Raw genomic sequence first — 18,766 nt, forward strand, 5'->3', positions numbered from 1 at the left:
ACTACTTTGGCTGCATTGTGCCTACAGTCCTACATGCAATCTTATTATTTAGATCTCCAGTCAACATTTATTCTTATTTTCTTTCAAAAATTATCATAATCATCATCTTTATCCCGTATTATTCACTGAACTTCTAACCCAATGTGACATGGAGGATTTTACATTCTTTGCTGTATGTGTATGAGAGGTATTTCAGTCATTCAGTCACACACGGTGGGTGTTTTTCTGAGCACTACAGTAACTGTAGGACAGGGCACAAAAAAAAGATCTGCTGTGTTTATTTCACAAATCTGAGGTGCCATGTGGATGCAATAATTTAAATATATTCTCTTGGGAGAAAGAAAAATAATATGCTCTCTCAGGGAAGCTAATTTTTCCACAAGATTGAAGTATGATTTCAGTCATTCACATTAGCACTAAATGGAGGGAAAATAAACATGGCAAAGACAAATGCAAAGTACTACAGTAACTGAGCCCTGGCATCAGCACCTCCTGTTAATTTTTGTTTGCAGAATAAAGTTCATGTTGATTTCAACAGGACTTTCTCTCAAAGTAGGTAATCCAAAGATGATTTCACATCAGATCCTTTTTATTCATAGCAAATTGTTTGAAATAATTTCTGGAAGATTCCTCTTCTGGTTTTGAAAACAAAACACCAGTGTTATCTCCACATGGAGACAATTTAAATAACATGATTGATGACTGATACTTTAACATAGAAAAACCCCCAAACAAACACCAAATAATTAAATAAATAAATTAGAGAATGGGTGAGTTTACTGGAGGAAACCAATGCACATAGGAAAGCAGACAAAGGTCCAACAGACAAATACTCCTGGAGCAACGTGGATGCATGTATTCAAATGTACATCACACACCAAAGCAAAGACAATGCTTAAGAGAAAAGCACTTTTATTTCTTCATGGGACAATTCTTCACCCGATCTTAAAGCATTCAACACAGTAAAAACACTGATCTCAGAAAAAAAACTCAGTAAAATAAGTTGAGATTTGCAAGGAAAAAGTTCTTTCTGTTTTTAGAGGAATAGTGCTTACCTACAGCCTTAAACGCAGCAAATGCTAAAACATAAAGCCACATAGGAAAATTCAAATCAAATTTAGAGTGTATTTAAAAAGTAAAATGTATTTCTTTCATGAAGTTAAAAAGCTGCTGAGGTACACAATACCCCAAATACTCCATGGGCAATGTGAATCATCCCAGCACAGAACGTGTAGTTACAGGAAATGATCGTGACAAGGGGTTGCCTCATCTCAGAGCTATTCCTGTCCTCATCTAATACACACTCTTCTGGGGAGCAGCCAATAATACTCAGAAAATTCTTCCAGGCAGGAAGTAGTATCAAATAAGTGCTCCTGCTTACCTTTGCTCTGCCCCAACACGTGAGTGTCAGTAGCTGGCAGGTCATTTTGTGGTTTCCAAAGGTCAGCAATGAGGCAATGGCTGTGGGCAGGTAGCACCCATTCATTTCCCGGGGCTTGGTTTCACAAACCCAATATGCCAAACAGCTCTTTATGGTCTTGATATTCAGCAATTTCTGTTTTTCTCTTAATTCTAGATAATAATGCTTCTTTATCCAACTGATACTGCTATTTTCAAGTAAAATGGTGATATTACTTGATTACACTTCTTTATGGTAAATGCTCTAAACTGAATCAGCTCATGCTTCTTATTCTTCTACTGTTGACAATAATCATTTACTGGGAGAAAATTCATATAACTGGTCAGATATGATAAATATGGATTTACTTTCATACATAACAATGGCACACTCTGTTTTTATTTACCTGAAGAATACTACAAATGGTAAGGGAGTAGAGATAAAGAGAGGAAAATAAGCATGCTTACAGAATCACTGTATTTCTGTGGTGTCTAACCTGGAGAGCAGCCATTTAGAGCTCTCTAGAAAAGCTAACTATGTTTTTGTTCATGTTTAAGCTATCAAGTGACCCTCAGAAGTTAAGGGTGTTAAGTTAGTGTCCCCCACCAAGACTCTGTAGGGGAAAAATATACCTCAGTTAAATGCAGGTTGGGGGTTGACATTACTTCTAGAACTGCTGGGTTGTGGCATTCTGCCATCCATGCACAGGAATTTAACTCCTGCCCATAAGGAATACTAGAGAAATTAAGTTAAAAACCTCAGCGAAATAATATCATAGGTTATACTTATAGGCTACGTGTATAGGCAGAGTGTCTTGAGCCTTACTGAACATTCCAAGTACAAGGAACAACCTAACTGACAACCAGCAAGACAGTTTATTATTCATATATGACTAAGTTTTCCATAGCCCTGGCACAGTGCTTGTATTTTATTGATAAATACGGGAAAAGAAATTTCATCCGAAGATCTTAGAATTGAAACGGACAAGTACAGACAAAGAATCAAAAAATGGAAAGCAATTGAAGTCAAATTTAGCAGTTCTGCTCTTAAAAAGAGTTTTCTTATATTGCTATTACAATATGGGCCAAATTAAAATGATTATGAGGCCTAAAGCCTCAGTGAATGTTAGTTATCTTCACTGTGTAAACCACCGGTGATGTGCTTAGGACTATACCAGAGTCTAAGCCAGAACAGGATAAAACTAGGTGTACAGAGAGATGCTGAGGAAAGCTGTAATTTTGGGAATCTTCCTATAAGATAAAAATTGAAACACAGAAAGCTTTGAATTGACAGGGTGGTTTCTGTGAATTTCTTAGAAGAAAAGAGTCTCTAAACAACATCTCAGAAAACAGAGATTGCAAACTGCTATGCTGGTATCAGGGAGCTTTCTGGAAGATGCAAAAAGAGAAAAAAAAAAAAGGCATGGGAATGTTGCTGTCTGAACCTGGACATACGGAAGTCATGGCAAGGAATAATGTCTGAAATCTTAGTAGGATGAAGTTTCATAATATCAAACTGGCACAGAGACTAGGTTGGGAAAGCTTACAAAGAACAGCCACGTGTTTTAGCTCCCAGAGTAATTTTTCTGTGTGATCTGGCATAGCTGCAGGGGGAATGGAGAACTGCAGGTGTAGATCAGGCAGAGGAGAGAGATGAGTCAAAGATGACCGCAAGTGGAGAGAGGTCAATTGAAAAGAAGTAAAGAAGGCAGAGCTGGAGGTAATTTAAACTTCAATTCTACAGTGACTAATGACAGAAATACGAAAGAAAAGCTGTCTCAACTGCCTTTTCTCTTTGGCTTTCAATATATATAGAAAGCTCCAAGGGAAAAAAAAAATCTCACTCAAATATTAGTTATCAAAGTAATAGTTCCAAGACATTAAAACATTTACATCTTCCCTAATTAAAGAGAACAGGATGCTGTTTGTAAGAGTGGCTTATTTTAAAGTGTTACTTAGGGTTTTTCCCTATAGGGGAATAGTCTCTAATAGCTAATCCAGAACATCTATTCCACAGCTGATCCTCAAGTTTGTGCTCTTCCCCCACAGTCAATGCCTTTTTAGTCCATACTAGAAGTGGCTTAAGATAAACTGAAAATAAAATTCCAAATACAGGAGCATCTCTACAAGATGTTAGTCCAGAAAACCTTTAATGTTTTAAATTCAGGCTCCGGTTCTCTCAGAGTGTGCCCAGATGGCTCTGTTTTTATTTTTCTACCTGACAAAACAAACTGGATTCAAAGATTCTTGAATAGATGAAATAAAAATTAAATAGATGAAATGGAAACATCTGCCTAAAAAGGTAAGCTAAGCAGGTGTCAGGAAGAGGTAGCTTTGTCCTAACTTGCATCTTACATTCCCACCTGTAGATGGGGAGTTTTGACTTTTTCTTTTAGAAAAAAATCAGTCCCTGATCTGATCAATACACGTATCAACAATTTAAACATCATCTGGGCGTAAACAGAATTTTATAACAAAACATTTGAAATAGATGTAAAACGCCTATCAGTTAACACTGCAGACAACATAAAATAATTGCATCAGACATGCATACAACAGTTACAACTCCTAACTCAGTTTTCTAGCGGAACTCTGACACTTCTATTTTCAGTTTTAGCAACACCAAAGCTACTCCGTGATAAAGACATAACTTCCTTGCTACATTTCTCAGGTTTCCAGTTTTAATGTGAAAATAGTAAACTTACTAAAGAAGATGCTTTTTTTATTAAATAACAAACCTTTGTTTTTAAGATTAGCATGATTGATCTTCCTTTCCTATGTTTTGATCGTATCTGTTCATTATACCTAGCTGAATATGCATTTAAGTTGAAGAGTTCCTTCTTTAGCAAATCTGAAAAAAATCATGCAACAAGAGAGTTCAGCACTTTACCTCCAATTTGCCATGTGCACAGCCTAATAGCAATAGGTTGGCTCTGTCCCTCTCACAGGAAATAGGAGACCAAGGCCATGCTCCATCACTAGTTGCTGACCACCAGCAAATGACCATATCTTGCATACAGTTTATTGCCAGGTGACGTTTCATCCTTCTACCTTCTGGTCCAAGTATATCAATATAAGAAATCTGATGGAAGAAAAAAATGTAGGAAATATTAGAGGTGATAAAACAGCATAGTGGGAGCAAATGGGAGCATTTACTTTGGGTGTGTGAAAAAGAATGTATACATACACACAGAGTACTGTGTACATATATCTTCATATAGGCTGTCTGTAAACGCGAAAAATACCTCCTCAGACAGAAAAAGACATGCTCACCCTTTTATCTGTGGGGAGGGGATTGGGATGGAAAGGAATATGAGTTAAGAAGGAATTTACTGCAATGACTCCAATCAATACCAAAATGTACAGTCATGGTTGCTTGACAGCATCGACCTCCACATAGGATTTAAGCTTAGCCATATTAAATGACAAGTTCTGCAAAGCTGAGCACGGAGCTAAGGCTAGTGTTTAAGACATAATCAAATATTAAATATATTCTACAGCATTTGAGCAAACATATATCTTGCTTTTTCCTCCCTAAATTAAGGAGTCCAAACACAAACATCTGCTTTGCAAAAGAATATATACTTTTCTGCATAATGTGGATGAGCTACAGCATCATGCGTAAAGTTTATGCAGCTCTTGAGAATTGTGCCTCTTCCTCGGGAAGGATTTGTGGAATTTATTATTCAAACTCTGTTATTTGGAGCATGGTTATTTGAAAACATGAGCAGTGCACCATCTGGGTGACACATGCCAAGGAAATATAGATTGCACCGCATTTCTGCTTAAGGAATTAATGGAAGGTTGATAGCTAGGGGAAAAAAAAACTATCTTGCCATTGCTGGTCAGCAATAATCGAACCACTTTCTGGGGATTAAGCGCATGGCTAAGCCTACTGGACCAGACACTAGCAAAGGGCAGGGGGTCTTCTTATCAGAGAAATGCTTCTGGAGCCAGTCTCACTACATGACAGATTGCTTTCATATTCCTGTCTGCAAGGCAACAAAGGCTGGCAGTAATGCGATAATGCCAGAGTGCAATGGGTGTTAAGAACCCGTTGCATTTATGTATTGTATTTAGTAAATAATCAGGCTCATCCAAATTGTGATCTCAGCTCTCAACCAAGGCCATTAAAATCAAGGTTAATGCTTTAATAATCCTTTGCTGGTTTTTATATGGTCAAAAAGAACCCTTTTCTATTTGCATGGTCATAATATTATTGACCTCTTCATCCCCTGAATACACATCAAAAGGAACTGAAATCAAAGTAATTACCAATGTTGTTCTCTCATGGTAAACATTTAACTCCTTATTCTGTCTCCTTGAGTAAATTGAAATGGATTAAAAAACCACAGACAGGAAAAACTTGCAAAAGGTCAATATTTTCAGAATGTCCTGTTTTTTACTTGTCAAAATACTTAGACGTGTAAAGAAAGATAAAACATACACAAAAGCTAACAGGTAGCTGCTACTTGAATTAGAACTGTATATAAATAGTTAACTGGGTGACAACACGTTGATTAGGTTGGAAAAGCACAAATATTTCCACCGGTATTAATTAATTAGTCCTGTATAGTAGCATTAACTGTTCATAACAATTCCATATGTAATAACATCCACAAATCCTTTGTAAAGCTATATGTCTTCAAATAGACATGTCACTCTCAAACATGGACTCATGCCACTGAGAAAAGGCAAATGATAATAGCTGATATTGTGTTTTGCTGGTGTTCAAGACTGTAGTGATTCATATAATAAATTTTCCTTTATTGTTTCAAAGCATAAATAAAATTCAAGATGGTATCATTTAGAAAGGAAGAGGATAGAGAGATTAATTCTTTCATTCAGGTATGCATTGTGTAAAAAACCCAGCTTCTGGATAAATATCAAGCTGTGAGGAGGAAAGCATGGTTGACTTGTTCTTATTATTGACAGCACTCTGGCAGTCCAACACTGCTTCCAATTTTGTCCACCACGAGCCTGGACACCAAACAGTGTGAAGTTGCTTGTAATTACAACGATAATATGACAGAAATTTAATTATATCATTTTAGAAACAGGAATTTAAACCCAAATACTAGGTACATTTCTCAAGGTTACACCAAAAGTCAGAGGCAGAAGCGAAGGCTACCATCAAATTTCCTGAATCTTGGCTCCAGATTTTAATCCTGTGGTAGTTCTATACCAGTGCAAGTTATCTTTTTGATTCAATTTGTCTTGGAAAAAAAAAATCAACTCTAAGGAATGTTTTTTTTCCCTACCCACTCCCCCATTTGTTATTGTTACATATTATTACAGGTTTGCACAGTTCCAACTGAGGACCATTTTGTTTCTACTGACAGGGGCACTAGTGCTGACTCTGTGATCTTCAGCTTTTGGAAGTTTGACCAAAATCAGCCATGAAGAACTCTAAATCAACGTAGAGAGCTGACATAATATTATTGCAGCAGTGAATAATACTTCCTGCAGTCTCACACTGGTGCAATTCTGAAGATAAAAAAAATTATATTTAGCTGCCTAACTAGCAAGCCTCACACAAAAGGACATTCAATTAAAAAATGCAAATGCCTTTTTTTTTGGCTGGCAGTGAAGTATTCCATAGTGATTCCCACTGATTTCAAGAGAAAGCAAAGTTAACATTGAACACGGAGGTGTTTTGAGAAGCTCAGCTGTGTCAGCAAAGAACTGAAAACTTAACAACCCCATTAAGGAGTGCAGCAGATATTTCTCTTTTTTCCGAACATTAAGTCAGGAGCTGTGGCCCTCACACTCCAGTGACAAAGGCAGTTGTCAGTTCACCATGGCTTCCTCGTTAAACTTTAGCACTATTAAAAAAAAAAAAGCCACACCACACACCACACTCACTTCCACAGCACAGCCTCAACCAGGCACAAGGCACATCATTTTAAAGTAAAGTATGTATCAGCTCAGTTCCCAGTGAACAGTGAACTGTCTCAAATCCACGTTATGGAGGCTGGATCAATCTTGCAAACACAAGCCATTCCTGAAAAGAGGCCCTGAACTGAAACAGCCTGGAAAATGTATTAGATATTAATCCTAGCAGAAAGTATTTCTAGCAAGCAAGTTAAAACACATTATGGCAAAACTTAAATTAAACATATCCTTAAAAAACTTGCCTTGCGGATGCAAGCTCCCTTATATCAGCTAGCAAGTTACTAAGGGGTTGTCAAGGGGAAAATATTTGCTAGCACAAGATTGTTTTCCTTAACATTTACCCAGTCTGAAATAAATACAAACTCTCTCCTTTGCTCACAGCATCTTTCTACCTTTCTTGGACAAAGGCTTGACCCTTCTTCATTCTTGCAGTGAATTGGATGCAGTCCCTTTCCTACTTCACCTGTTCAAAGTTAATTGCCTTGGCTGATTATTTTTTCATACTGCTGTAGCACCAAGCACTTCCACCTAAGGTCAGCGACTGCCCTGATGCCAAAGAGCTTATGGTTGAAATAAGTTATGTCTGCACAGCCCAATCCATCCAAGATACAGTGTAATTCAGCCTGAGATGAGCTGGTTTCCACTGACATACAGGCTGGATAGTTTAAAGCCAGCTCAGCTCTCTCTAGGCTACTTTCAGTTGCTGCTGTGACTGTGGTATAGACAAACCTACACATAAAGGGCTGGAAAAAAGGAGTGTTTTAATCTTCACTGTGTAACTAGTGAATTGACATACACTGGCACCAAATCAATTGCCTAAGGTCACATATATAGTTGCCAGCGGCAAAAAACTCAGCTTCTTTATCTTGAGTCCTAACTCAGTGGCTTAATTGTAAAAGCGATCTCCCAACAATTCCATTACTGTAACTAGAGGGAAAAATTAAGATTTCTGCAAGGAATTACAGCAGTCTTGTAGCTCAGACAGACAGCTGAAGTATCAGAGCTTCATGAGTTCGTGTGTATCAGCTGAGCCACAGTAATTGACCGTGTGTGTGTGTATTTCCAGCCCACAACAAACAAGAGGTAAAACACATTAACTTAAATCTTTTGCAGTAAGGTTTACAATTACAGATTTTGCTTCATGCTTGTTAGATGCCAAGAATGTGCAAAGGGTCAGTTATTGCTGCTCAATGGACACAAGGTCAATCTGTCAAGCAGAGGTCACTCAAATGTGTGTCTGAGCCCAAATGTAAATACAGTAGAAATTTGGATCCCTCTTGGCTCAGTATTTTAACACGTTAACTCAGAATGTCATATAATTTTATTTTAATTTTTACTTTTTGGTAACTGTCATTTTTGGAATTTGAGCTGCTTTGGTTAGTTATATAAAGGTTTGCAATTTATGCTGCTATACCGTATCAGTGATTCATAATGTACAATTCCTGCAATATTTGCAGTCACCATTGACAGCCATACCTTAAGGTCCAAACAGGAGAGTTTTTCCAGTCTTTTGTTTACATCGGGAGAATCCATCTTCTTTGTAAACTGAATAAAGCAGAGTTGGTTATGGTCCTCAAATGACAAAATGATGAAATTGTCTGAAAGAACAGCTGAAAAAAAAAAACCAGATGAAAACTGTCAGTAATGTAATACCTGTTTCTAATAAAAAAAAAAAAGTACTGAACACTCCATTGGGACACTGCAAAAAGCAATTTTTTTCAAGACAGTGTTTTAAATATTGCACTGAAAGCCCTGTAATGTCCTAAAAGACATCAATGTGTCATCCTGCCAGGAACTTCTCAGAAATGAGAAATAAAGCCTAGGGAGTACTCTGATTACACAAACCTGAATAAATTATCTCATATCAAATTGCCACTGCATCCAAATATATGTTTTATGCCCTTCCATATTAACTTTCATCTCAGTTCAGCCTTCAATAATTTTTTTTCTTATGGTTACATCCACCAGTATTTCAGAAATGCACCTAATACAACATAAATAAGTTTGTGCTAAGGGTGATAAATGCAAATTAGTACTTGAGGTGTATCTGGTATTTGACATTGTAAGGTTCCTGGTGCTGCTGCAGACACTGAGGAGGCTGTGACACACAGGATTATGCTTTAGAGGGCTTATGAATTTGATGAAAGCTTCACATGTGGGGGTACCCAAACAATACAAATAATCAAGATGGAATAGACTCCCCTGGAGTCTGGAAAAGCCCAGTGGAATCCCTGCTGTTATCGTAAGGGGGTGTTGGACCAAAATAGTTCCATACAAAAGTGATTAACTAATCTGTCAATGAAAATTACTTAGAAAATAGTAGCTAGGATTTTTCCAAAGTGTTACCCAGTTATTCAAGCAGCACCCACATTTAAAGAGATGTCTGAGTATCAAGTGAGTCATCAGAGTAACTACTACCAGATCACTGAGGAATAATTGATGAGAAACAAGTTTAAAGAAAAGCTAACAAGCTGTGTTCAGACTGCAAACTCAGACACCTCTGTTAAAAAAAAAAAGCGCTAAATAAAGTGGAACTGGATTTAAAAACAAACAAACAGGACCCTGCGGAACAATCCCTGAAAAACAAACTAAAAAAAGCATTTGTTACTAATATACCAGATTCTTAAATCTAAATTTTACATATCCTTAAGTAGATTGACAGTTTGGTCTTACATAGAAGCGTGGAAAACTGGCTACTCAGCTTTGCTTTGATTTAGTCTGATTTATAACCACTTGCATTTTCCAGCAGCCATATCCCGGCACAACTCTAAAGTATCTGGTATGCAAATGCTAAAGGGTAGAGTTTAAAGCCAAATAATTGCCTTTGAAATGTAACATTAACACTAGCTTTTTTGGTGGGAAAAAAAAAAAAAGGTGATAAAGTATCTGACTATAACTGAGATCTATAACTTAGTGCCATAATTGAGATCCTGCACACACATGAAAGTTGAAAACCACTGACTGTGGTATCCTCAATATGTATGCACACAGTTAAAATATTTTGATGTCCTCACAGACACAGTTTACATTAAAGATGAGCCACAGCACACCACAGATGCTGATGAAATTTTGCCTATAAATAATCAGAATTAGGAGGACTTTATTAGATGCAGGAGCACTATAAAAGCAGTAATAATTCTGGATTTTGTGCACACAATCTGACCTTTATTCCAAATGTTAAGAGGACATGCTACTCCAAATTAGAATTACAACATTTCATAAGTAATTTTGGCAGATTGTAATTCTTATCCATTTCCATACACAATTGCTAAAGAAAGAAATATTATTTTTATACAGAGTTCTCGTACTAAATACAGAATTTCTCTTGGCCAACTTGATAATCACAACCCCAATTCCAAGTCAGATTTGGAAAGATGTGCAGGTTTTTTTAATTAATTTCCTCTGGAACAACATTATGTTGTGGTTCTCACATAGGAATAGTTCAGTATAAAAATTTGTATTTTAAACACTATTTGTTTGGGTAACAAGAGTGTTTTTTGTTCTTCATGAAAACAAAAACTGTATTGCAATGAGTTATTGTGTGGTTTGCTTTAATGGAACAGAGGCAGTTTTATTTCACCTTTGGACCTGGGTATTAGTGAACATGAAGGTTTAAGAAAATCTTGAATAAGTGAAAATGAGGACCAAATATTAAATAATGTTGTTTATATAATAAATACAGTGGTCTAAATGTAGGAAAGCATATTTGTTGCTTTATTATTTTTTTAGTTGTAAGTTTTTTTAGTTAGCAGTATTTTTTTGACAAATATTGTATTTCTATGACATATTAAGCCAAAGTAAGGCAAGATACATTCAATTTAATTTTTTATTTTTCTTAAAGACAGAGTATTCCAAATAATTTCTACAAAGAAATTCAATTTGGGTGTAACCTTAGCTTCCATGCTTTCCTACTTTTTGTCACCTGAAAGTATGATATTCTCCCTCTGGAAACTCAGGGCAAAAAACTGGAAATGGAATTCAGTAACTTAACTGAAAAGTGGAAAAAAAGGGTGAAGAAAGTAAATGTGTTCTATGCTCTCTGCGTAATTAGTTGATAAAAATGAGGTTAGAGTTAAATTTTTTTATAAATAAAGATTCTACTAACATATTAATGTTAATTTTCATGACTTAAATACAATACATTGATAAGAAAAGATCAGAGGGACACAGTACTCTAGGTTTCTTAAAGAACCAGGCCAACATTCAGTAGATGCCTGGGTATGGAGGAAAATAAATCATTAAAGATCAAACCTGAATTAAGCACATAATCTTACTAGAAGGATATAATGTGGGTCTACTTTTAAAGAATTTGAAAGATAATTCACACGTAATAGGGCTCACATCAACATTTCATATTCTTGCGTGTGCAGAAGCCAAGATACCTGATTATTTCTCAGTGATATGATAGTCATATTATAAAGGTATGGAAAACAGGCATGTTTTTGTAAGTTTCTTTCTGCATTAAATGAAAACTTTCTTTTTAGCAGTCACTAGTTAATAACAATAGTGAGATTCTGGATTTTTAGAAACTAAATCAAATACCTCCACATAGCTAATCTTATCCAGCCTTTTTTAATAATAACTTTAATAATAACTATCTCATGTAATTAAATGTTTGATTCTGTCCCTTTTTCCTACTTAACAAAATAAACATGACAAGTTCAAATGGCATGTTCACAGTGATCACAGTGTGTAAGAAACTGAATTTTAGAAACCCATGCAGCATTTGACAAGCCTGAAAACTTTGATGTTAAATATTATTCTTAAAGTGTTCTTAGTCCTGAGGGTTGTAACTATGGCATTACATGCAATTACTTGTTGTGTTTGCAAGTCCCCAGTGGCAATAATTAGTCTACCTGTTGACATACTATTTCTCTACTCTATTGTTAATGCAGGCAATTGATTTGCACATGGGTGTAATTACCATCACTGATGGTGTCGGAGATGAGCTTCCCCACCAGGGTCCTGTCAATCACCACTTTCTCCAGCTGTGGCCCAGAAAGGCTTAGGGACACCAAGACACCTGAGTGAAAGAGGAGCTAAATCCAAAGAGCGAGAAAACGAGACACCAAAAATCATTAATAAAGTGAAACGTTCCAAGGTACATATTAGCCCCCATCCATTATGTGGTAACCTAATTTTCAAAATTACAAAAACGAATTATCATTGACGTGAAGATGTCTTATAATGACTTTGAAAGCTTTTTCAATGAAAGAGAGGGATGAAACACAACACTGAATTACAGGGGTATGAGAGTTACAACTGCTGAACACTTGAAGAAGCAGCATGCTAAGTCCCCAAATGTTATATAACATATTGAATTAGTTTCTTAAAAATGGAGATCAAAATTCTATCCTGAGTGAGGGAAGGAATGACACTGATCACTCTCTCACCCATGGATCTGATCTTTTCCGTATAAAATAACTGCACAGCCTGCATGACAAAATATATAAAGTAGGGTTTAATGTAATTTTATATTGTTATCACAGATTAAAACCAGCACCTTTTTGCTATGCTTGTTATTTCTGATCATTCACATACTGTTTAACTTAAATAATGATGCCCTACCACAGAGACAGCTGTGAGCTCCCAATCAACCCCATTCACTCCTCAACATAAGGTTACAGATGTCTCTCTTAGAAAGAAAGAATTTAAGTGGTTGGACAGAATAGTCAGAAGGTTATTTCAGAGCTAATTGAATAATTCTGTGTAATTAATTTAAATTAAATGATACATATAATCTTGAAGATTAAGTCACAGTATTTACCAGGTCCTTCTGATGCCTTATCTTGTATGAGAGAATTCTCAGCGGGAGGAGTTATGAGAAACATTTATTTTTGCATACTAAAACCATTAGTTATTTTCTGAATGCAACTACTACAGCAAAGGAAATCAGAAAATAAAACCCATAAAAGAAATCCTCAGTGGAAAGACTGTTGCAAACAAGTCCAGAGGGCTCACCAAAGGCCAGGAGTCTCGAACTCCAGCTCTTTCTTCTACCTAACAGCAGATTTTTTAAGAAATCTCTGTGCTTTTTTAAAAAATTAACTACTAGATAAATACTTGCTCTTGTAGGAGAATTTGGTAGGAAAGAAATTCCCTTTTTGTGCTATGCTGGAGATATGAGACAAACATGTTTGCAATATAATTTTTAGAACTCTCTTGCAGTGAGATCCACTGGATTATATAATAAGTAAAAATTATGGGAGACATGAATGTAGTTATCTAATTGAGCTTGCCCCTTCTGCAACGCTTTGTTCCTGATAATTAAGTTACAGAAACTCTCAGTTATGCATATTTTGCTATATTACTACAGCTCTGTGCTCTCCCTAGCAAAGAACAGAACAAGTGTATTTAAATAAATTTTCTTCTTGCTCTGACTAATATCTTTAACCAACATTTTTTGGAAATAAACTCTAGTGATGTGTGAAATAGAGATAAAAAAATACCTGTGATGTGAAATGAATTTTGAAAACCAAAATTATCAGTCTCCATCCTGCCAAAATCTAATTATGCATTCACTTGATAAATATATATAGTCAGTGTTTCAATATTCCCTGTCATGACAGATGTCCTTTAAGGTTTTGTCCTAGTAAAAATGTTAGACATGGTTACACTCATGCAGCTTTTATTACAATCTTTCAAAACTTCAATTTGTTCTTACGTTGAAGTTAGAGCAGATAAAATCACAATTTATTTCCAACATGGTAACGTGAAGTCCAGCAAGGTTTGACTACTGTTAGCTACAAATGTCCGAAAAACCTAGTTGAAAAAGTGAGGGTTGAAACCTAACAGTTGCCAAACTGTGGTGTAAGCAATGATCAAGAAAAATTATGTACTCTAGAAAGCTCAGATCTAAATAACTGAATGAATATTAGCCTGATAGAGCAAAACACCCCAAATCTTTCCGTGCTATGTGCCAACAGAAGAGATGGTGCAATCATACAAATAAACTCTCCAATATGTTTCTTCTACAACACCTTTGCTTGGGAGCTTCGTCCTCCCCTCATTAAGTGTTACTGTAATGGTAGGTTGTTCCCAAGCCTCCTTTTCTTGCAGGGAGCAAGGAAAACAAGCTGGAGTTAACCTGGGATAAAACCCACTGTGAATCAGAACTCTCTTTGTAGCCTCCAGGTTTACCTGACAGAGTAGGGAAACACACCACCCATCCAGGTAAATGAGGGGAGGCCAAACAGGAAAAAATGTGTTTTGATGGTTAAGGATCTTGACTGACTGCATTATGGAATGAGGCCACATGCTTGTCATTCTGCTGACATCCCTCCACTATCCTGTGCACAGATGTGCTTGCAAACTCTTGGCCTGAATGCAACAAGTAAGGTTAGGATTTTTAAACTCAGGGTGTAAATTCACTTTATTTCTATATAATAATCTCCTGGTAGTGGCATGGATCACATCTGTTACAGAGCTAGAATAGAAAGTAATGCCAGTGTTTAATGACAAGGCATTTATAAAATTATAAAATATTGTGGTAATGGGCGTGCTTTGATTTACAACTATGAAATTAGTCATTAAACCAATGTTATGGATTTTCAACATTGCATAAATCTCTGTGCTATCAGTATGACATGATGAATGACAGAAAGCATGTAAAAATAGTACAATTTCCATGGCTTTTACTATTTTTCCATTTTTCATTTACAGTAAAACATTTTTTTCCATTACACTCCTCAGAAGTTTGAGAAATTTGGGAAAAACTTAAATTTTACTTTAACAAATTTTTACTGTATTAATTTATCATGATTGGTAACATACCTTTTCTCCACAGATTTAAGTTCATTCTTCTAGGAACTTTAGAGTCTAAATTTAAAAAGTAAATCAGAGCTCTTTCACCCTGTATGGCCATTTAAGGTCAGTATTTAATACACCTTCCTTTAAAAATGGATTAGAACTGAGGATTTTTAAAAATTAGTTCCTAAAGTTTACCATGAAATACAAGCAGGTACTTTAAACAGAGCAGGGGAGGGGTGGAGTCACCATCTCTGGAAGTATTAAAGACATGTAGATGTGGCACTTAAGGACACGCTTTAGTCATGAACTTGGTGCTGTTAAGTTAACAGCTGGACTCGATCTTAGTGGTCCTTTCCACCCCAAATGATTCTATGATTCTACACTATCTGTGGTCAAAAATATTCTGCAACAGAGAAAATTTTTATGTGCTCAGACTGAAACCACTATTTCAATTTGTTTCTCACAGTGTAGTCTATGCAAAGACTGTTACATGACAACAAGAGTTAGATGCTGGTACACATACGCTTGCATAGTTAAGCTCACATTTTGGTGGATGGGAGCAGTCCAATAATAAGTACAAACGAATATAAAGCAAATAGGGAAGATTGCAAACTTGGCTTGAACGCAGATACAAAGTGATTCAACTCCAAAAAGTACTGCTCAAGGGAACTGCCCATCATTTCTCAGGAATGAAAGCGAATGTAAGAGGCTTTATTTACACCAGGCACTAAATCATTCCATCTAACAGATATTAAATTAGGGAAGGAAATTCACAATAATGAAACACATCATAAATTTTTCAGATTGAAGTACTGTGATGGGAAAAATAAAATCAGAAGAGTAATCTCTACAGCTTAAACAGTCTCCAGGTGTTCCTAAACAAAATACGAAAACATGACTTCATAGCTATTGGAAGAATAGGCAGAGCCTTTGTACTTGAATGTAGTCTGAGTGAAATGTTTGGGCATGTGGTCATTCTACACGCTGGGAAGGAAGGAAGGGCCACTAAATTTCAGTGTTACTGAGGAGCTGAATGTGAAGACTTTGATAAAAGGGATTATGTACTTTATGCGCCAAAAGCTGTTCTCCAATGAGCAAGAAAGACATAAGAAGGAGCTGAGGATACTCAGGGGAAGTCTGAGCCCTTCACTTCCCCAGTAGCAATGTGGTCTAATATATATTTGAGTTAGTTTTTATTAAGCAGAGGACTTAAGTACTGGTTCATGACTTATGGATTTTAGTAGAACTTAAGCATGTACTTAAGTGGATTCCTTTACCCTCAGAAACCTTAGCTCTTGCCTCCTCATTCATGCAGCTTAGCTGCTTATCAGCCCTTCTACCTAAAAAGAAACCACGGAGCAAAGCCAGGATTTGCTTCTATCTGATTAAAATTGGAAGAGAAGGAAAATATGCCTGTAAAAAATATTGCTGCAAACTGTTTTCCCTTACAGAGTCCAACTGACAAAGGAATATGCAAAAGGAGAAGAGAATTGCAAAGCGTTTCTTGTTCAAGCAGGTTCCCAGGGTTTTTCCCCACCTCTTCATTCTGGATTGCTTTCTTAGCCACCCCACCATAATTACTGTGTTGCATGCCTTATTACAGATGAAGTTATTGTTGTTACACGTTACTGTTTCACAATAATCAATGCATTTGTACTTCTAGCTCCAAATATCTAAAACCACACAACACATTAACGGTTGTGATCAAAAGCAACCAAAAGAATTTCATACGAGGGCAGCGTTCCCCTCAGTAACTGGTGATGGGTGCTAGCTGTTCATGTGTTCTAGACAGAATGTCTTGATTTTGATATCAAATGTGCTGCTCTATGTCACCACATAGCTTGCTAAATCACTTTGCTTATGGGCATTGTAGGTGACAGAACAGGCCACGTCAGAAAACAAGGCTGTGGATCTCAGTCCAGAATCCAGTTCTAAGTATGCCAATGACGGCAACAGAAAAACCATTTATATGCATATGTAAACTGCAACACAAGCACAATTAAATGAAATCAAAACAATTTAGCAAAGAATACATAAATCTTTTTCATTAGCAGGTAACAGATATGATTCATAGGTAGTGCTTGGCTCTGATACAATAAAATGTATAACAGTGTTGGCATGTGTTTAATTCAACACCGTAATGCAAATGTAAAGCTAAAAAAAAAAGTTGGAAATAAAACGTTTTGGCTAGACCTCATTAATTTTTACTGCCTTATATTGTAAAACCAAACTGAACCAATGGCATAATTTCATAGGAAGATTTCATGATTTTGTGGTAAAACTTAAAAGCATTCCAAAGAATCAGAGATGGAGACCAAGAAGGGAAGCAGTCAGAGCTGAGTTGAGTAAACTCAACAATACTGATAAAATTAATTCCTTAGGTTATTACTCCTCAGCAGGGAAAGCTGAGGAGCACAGTGGCATCTTATTGTAAAGACTTCTTGTCTTTTTCCCATCATCCTTCTTTTATGGTCTATTTATTTTCCTTTGACATCAGCTAACTGAAGATTATAGGATTATTTCAGCAACTCAACACAGGTCATCAAAGTTGGGGGTCAGAAGTACCATAGAGAAATGGTGTGGGTTCAGATCCTATTGGAAGAGAGCTAAAGAGAAGACCTCAGCCCTTTAGGACTCAACTAAGCTCTTTTAAATATGAGTGCAAGCTCCTTGACAAAAATCCCTGGTACTGTCTAGGTTATGTTTACATGAACTGGCACATCATTTATTTCAGAAGCTCTAAGCAATACTAGAATGTGTACTTAGCACTGCAAAAATAAAGGTCAATGGATTTTTTTTTTGGCAATGGACAAGGAAGTAAATACGAATTGTACAAAAAACCACAAAAAGTAACAGGAGACATTTTGATGCATAAAATGAACAGAAAGGTAGAAAGCTGGGCCAACATTATGGTCATTCTAGGCAAACTCCCATAGAAAAGCCAACTTTGAGAAAAGCAGTCATGCAATAGACAAGATTTCTCATTGAGGCAAATGCATGAGGTCTAATTGGTCATTTGGTTAACGTGATAGCATGCTTATTTTTAGCAGATATGTATGTAAAATTATAGCCCCCAATTTTTGCCTGTGGGCTAGTTTTATGATGGAAGTGCTGGAAGAAGCAGTAAGGGATTAGGAATACTGATATTTAGGTTACAGAAGGCACACTAGCAGCAGTCCTGTGCTTGTTTTTCACAAAATCTGAGAGAAATCCAACTACTCTTTTAAAGGATAGTCTTGTTATCATTGTATCACCCTTCAGATTTCCTTCTATTTGTTCTGTCTTGCTCAAGGTCCAGTAGCCCTTGACTTTTTGGATGGCACATTGTTATTACAATACAAAGAGTATTACTCCTAGTTCAGCTACAGATATGGCAGATTCAAAGACAAAGAACATTTATGGAAAAATATTATGGCTGTTGAGTTAAATACTTAAATTTCTATACATGAGTTTATTTGACAATGTATTGCTACTAAAACCAAAGACCAAAAAAAAAAAAAAAATCTATAATTAAACCATATACTCAAATATACCCCAAAATATCAAAATTATGACAATCAGGGTGATTCACTACATGCTCTTCAACGCTGTTTTTCTGACACATTGCTTTCTATCACTCTTGAAAGTTAATGCAAATTGGACTCTTCCCACTAGCTCTGGTATCCATACAAAAGAGGCTGTGAAGACAGTGCTGCTATGCCACAGATGCCACCATTATGTGGTA

General features: G+C 36.3%; 1 protein-coding gene across 4 annotated transcripts in view; it reads right to left on the bottom strand.

The window, feature by feature from the left end:
- Window positions 1-18,766, bottom strand: part of WDPCP (WD repeat containing planar cell polarity effector) — a 146,434-nt gene that overhangs the window by 77,074 nt on the left and 50,594 nt on the right. For all 4 annotated transcript variants that reach the window (XM_027898153.1, XM_027898152.1, XM_027898155.1 and 1 more), the window contains exons 8-10: window positions 12,218-12,332; window positions 8,770-8,903; window positions 4,289-4,480 (exon numbers count right to left, since the gene is read on the bottom strand). In XM_027898153.1, the coding sequence (XP_027753954.1) occupies window positions 4,289-4,480; window positions 8,770-8,903; window positions 12,218-12,332 (441 nt within the window). The remainder of the gene's footprint in view (window positions 1-4,288; window positions 4,481-8,769; window positions 8,904-12,217; window positions 12,333-18,766) is intronic.

The sequence above is a fragment of the Empidonax traillii genome, unplaced genomic scaffold (genome assembly GCF_003031625.1).
Source record: "Empidonax traillii isolate 1590-97213 ecotype Southwest subspecies unplaced genomic scaffold, ASM303162v1 scaffold580:size560489, whole genome shotgun sequence".
In the NCBI taxonomy this organism is placed as follows: domain Eukaryota; kingdom Metazoa; phylum Chordata; class Aves; order Passeriformes; family Tyrannidae; genus Empidonax; species Empidonax traillii.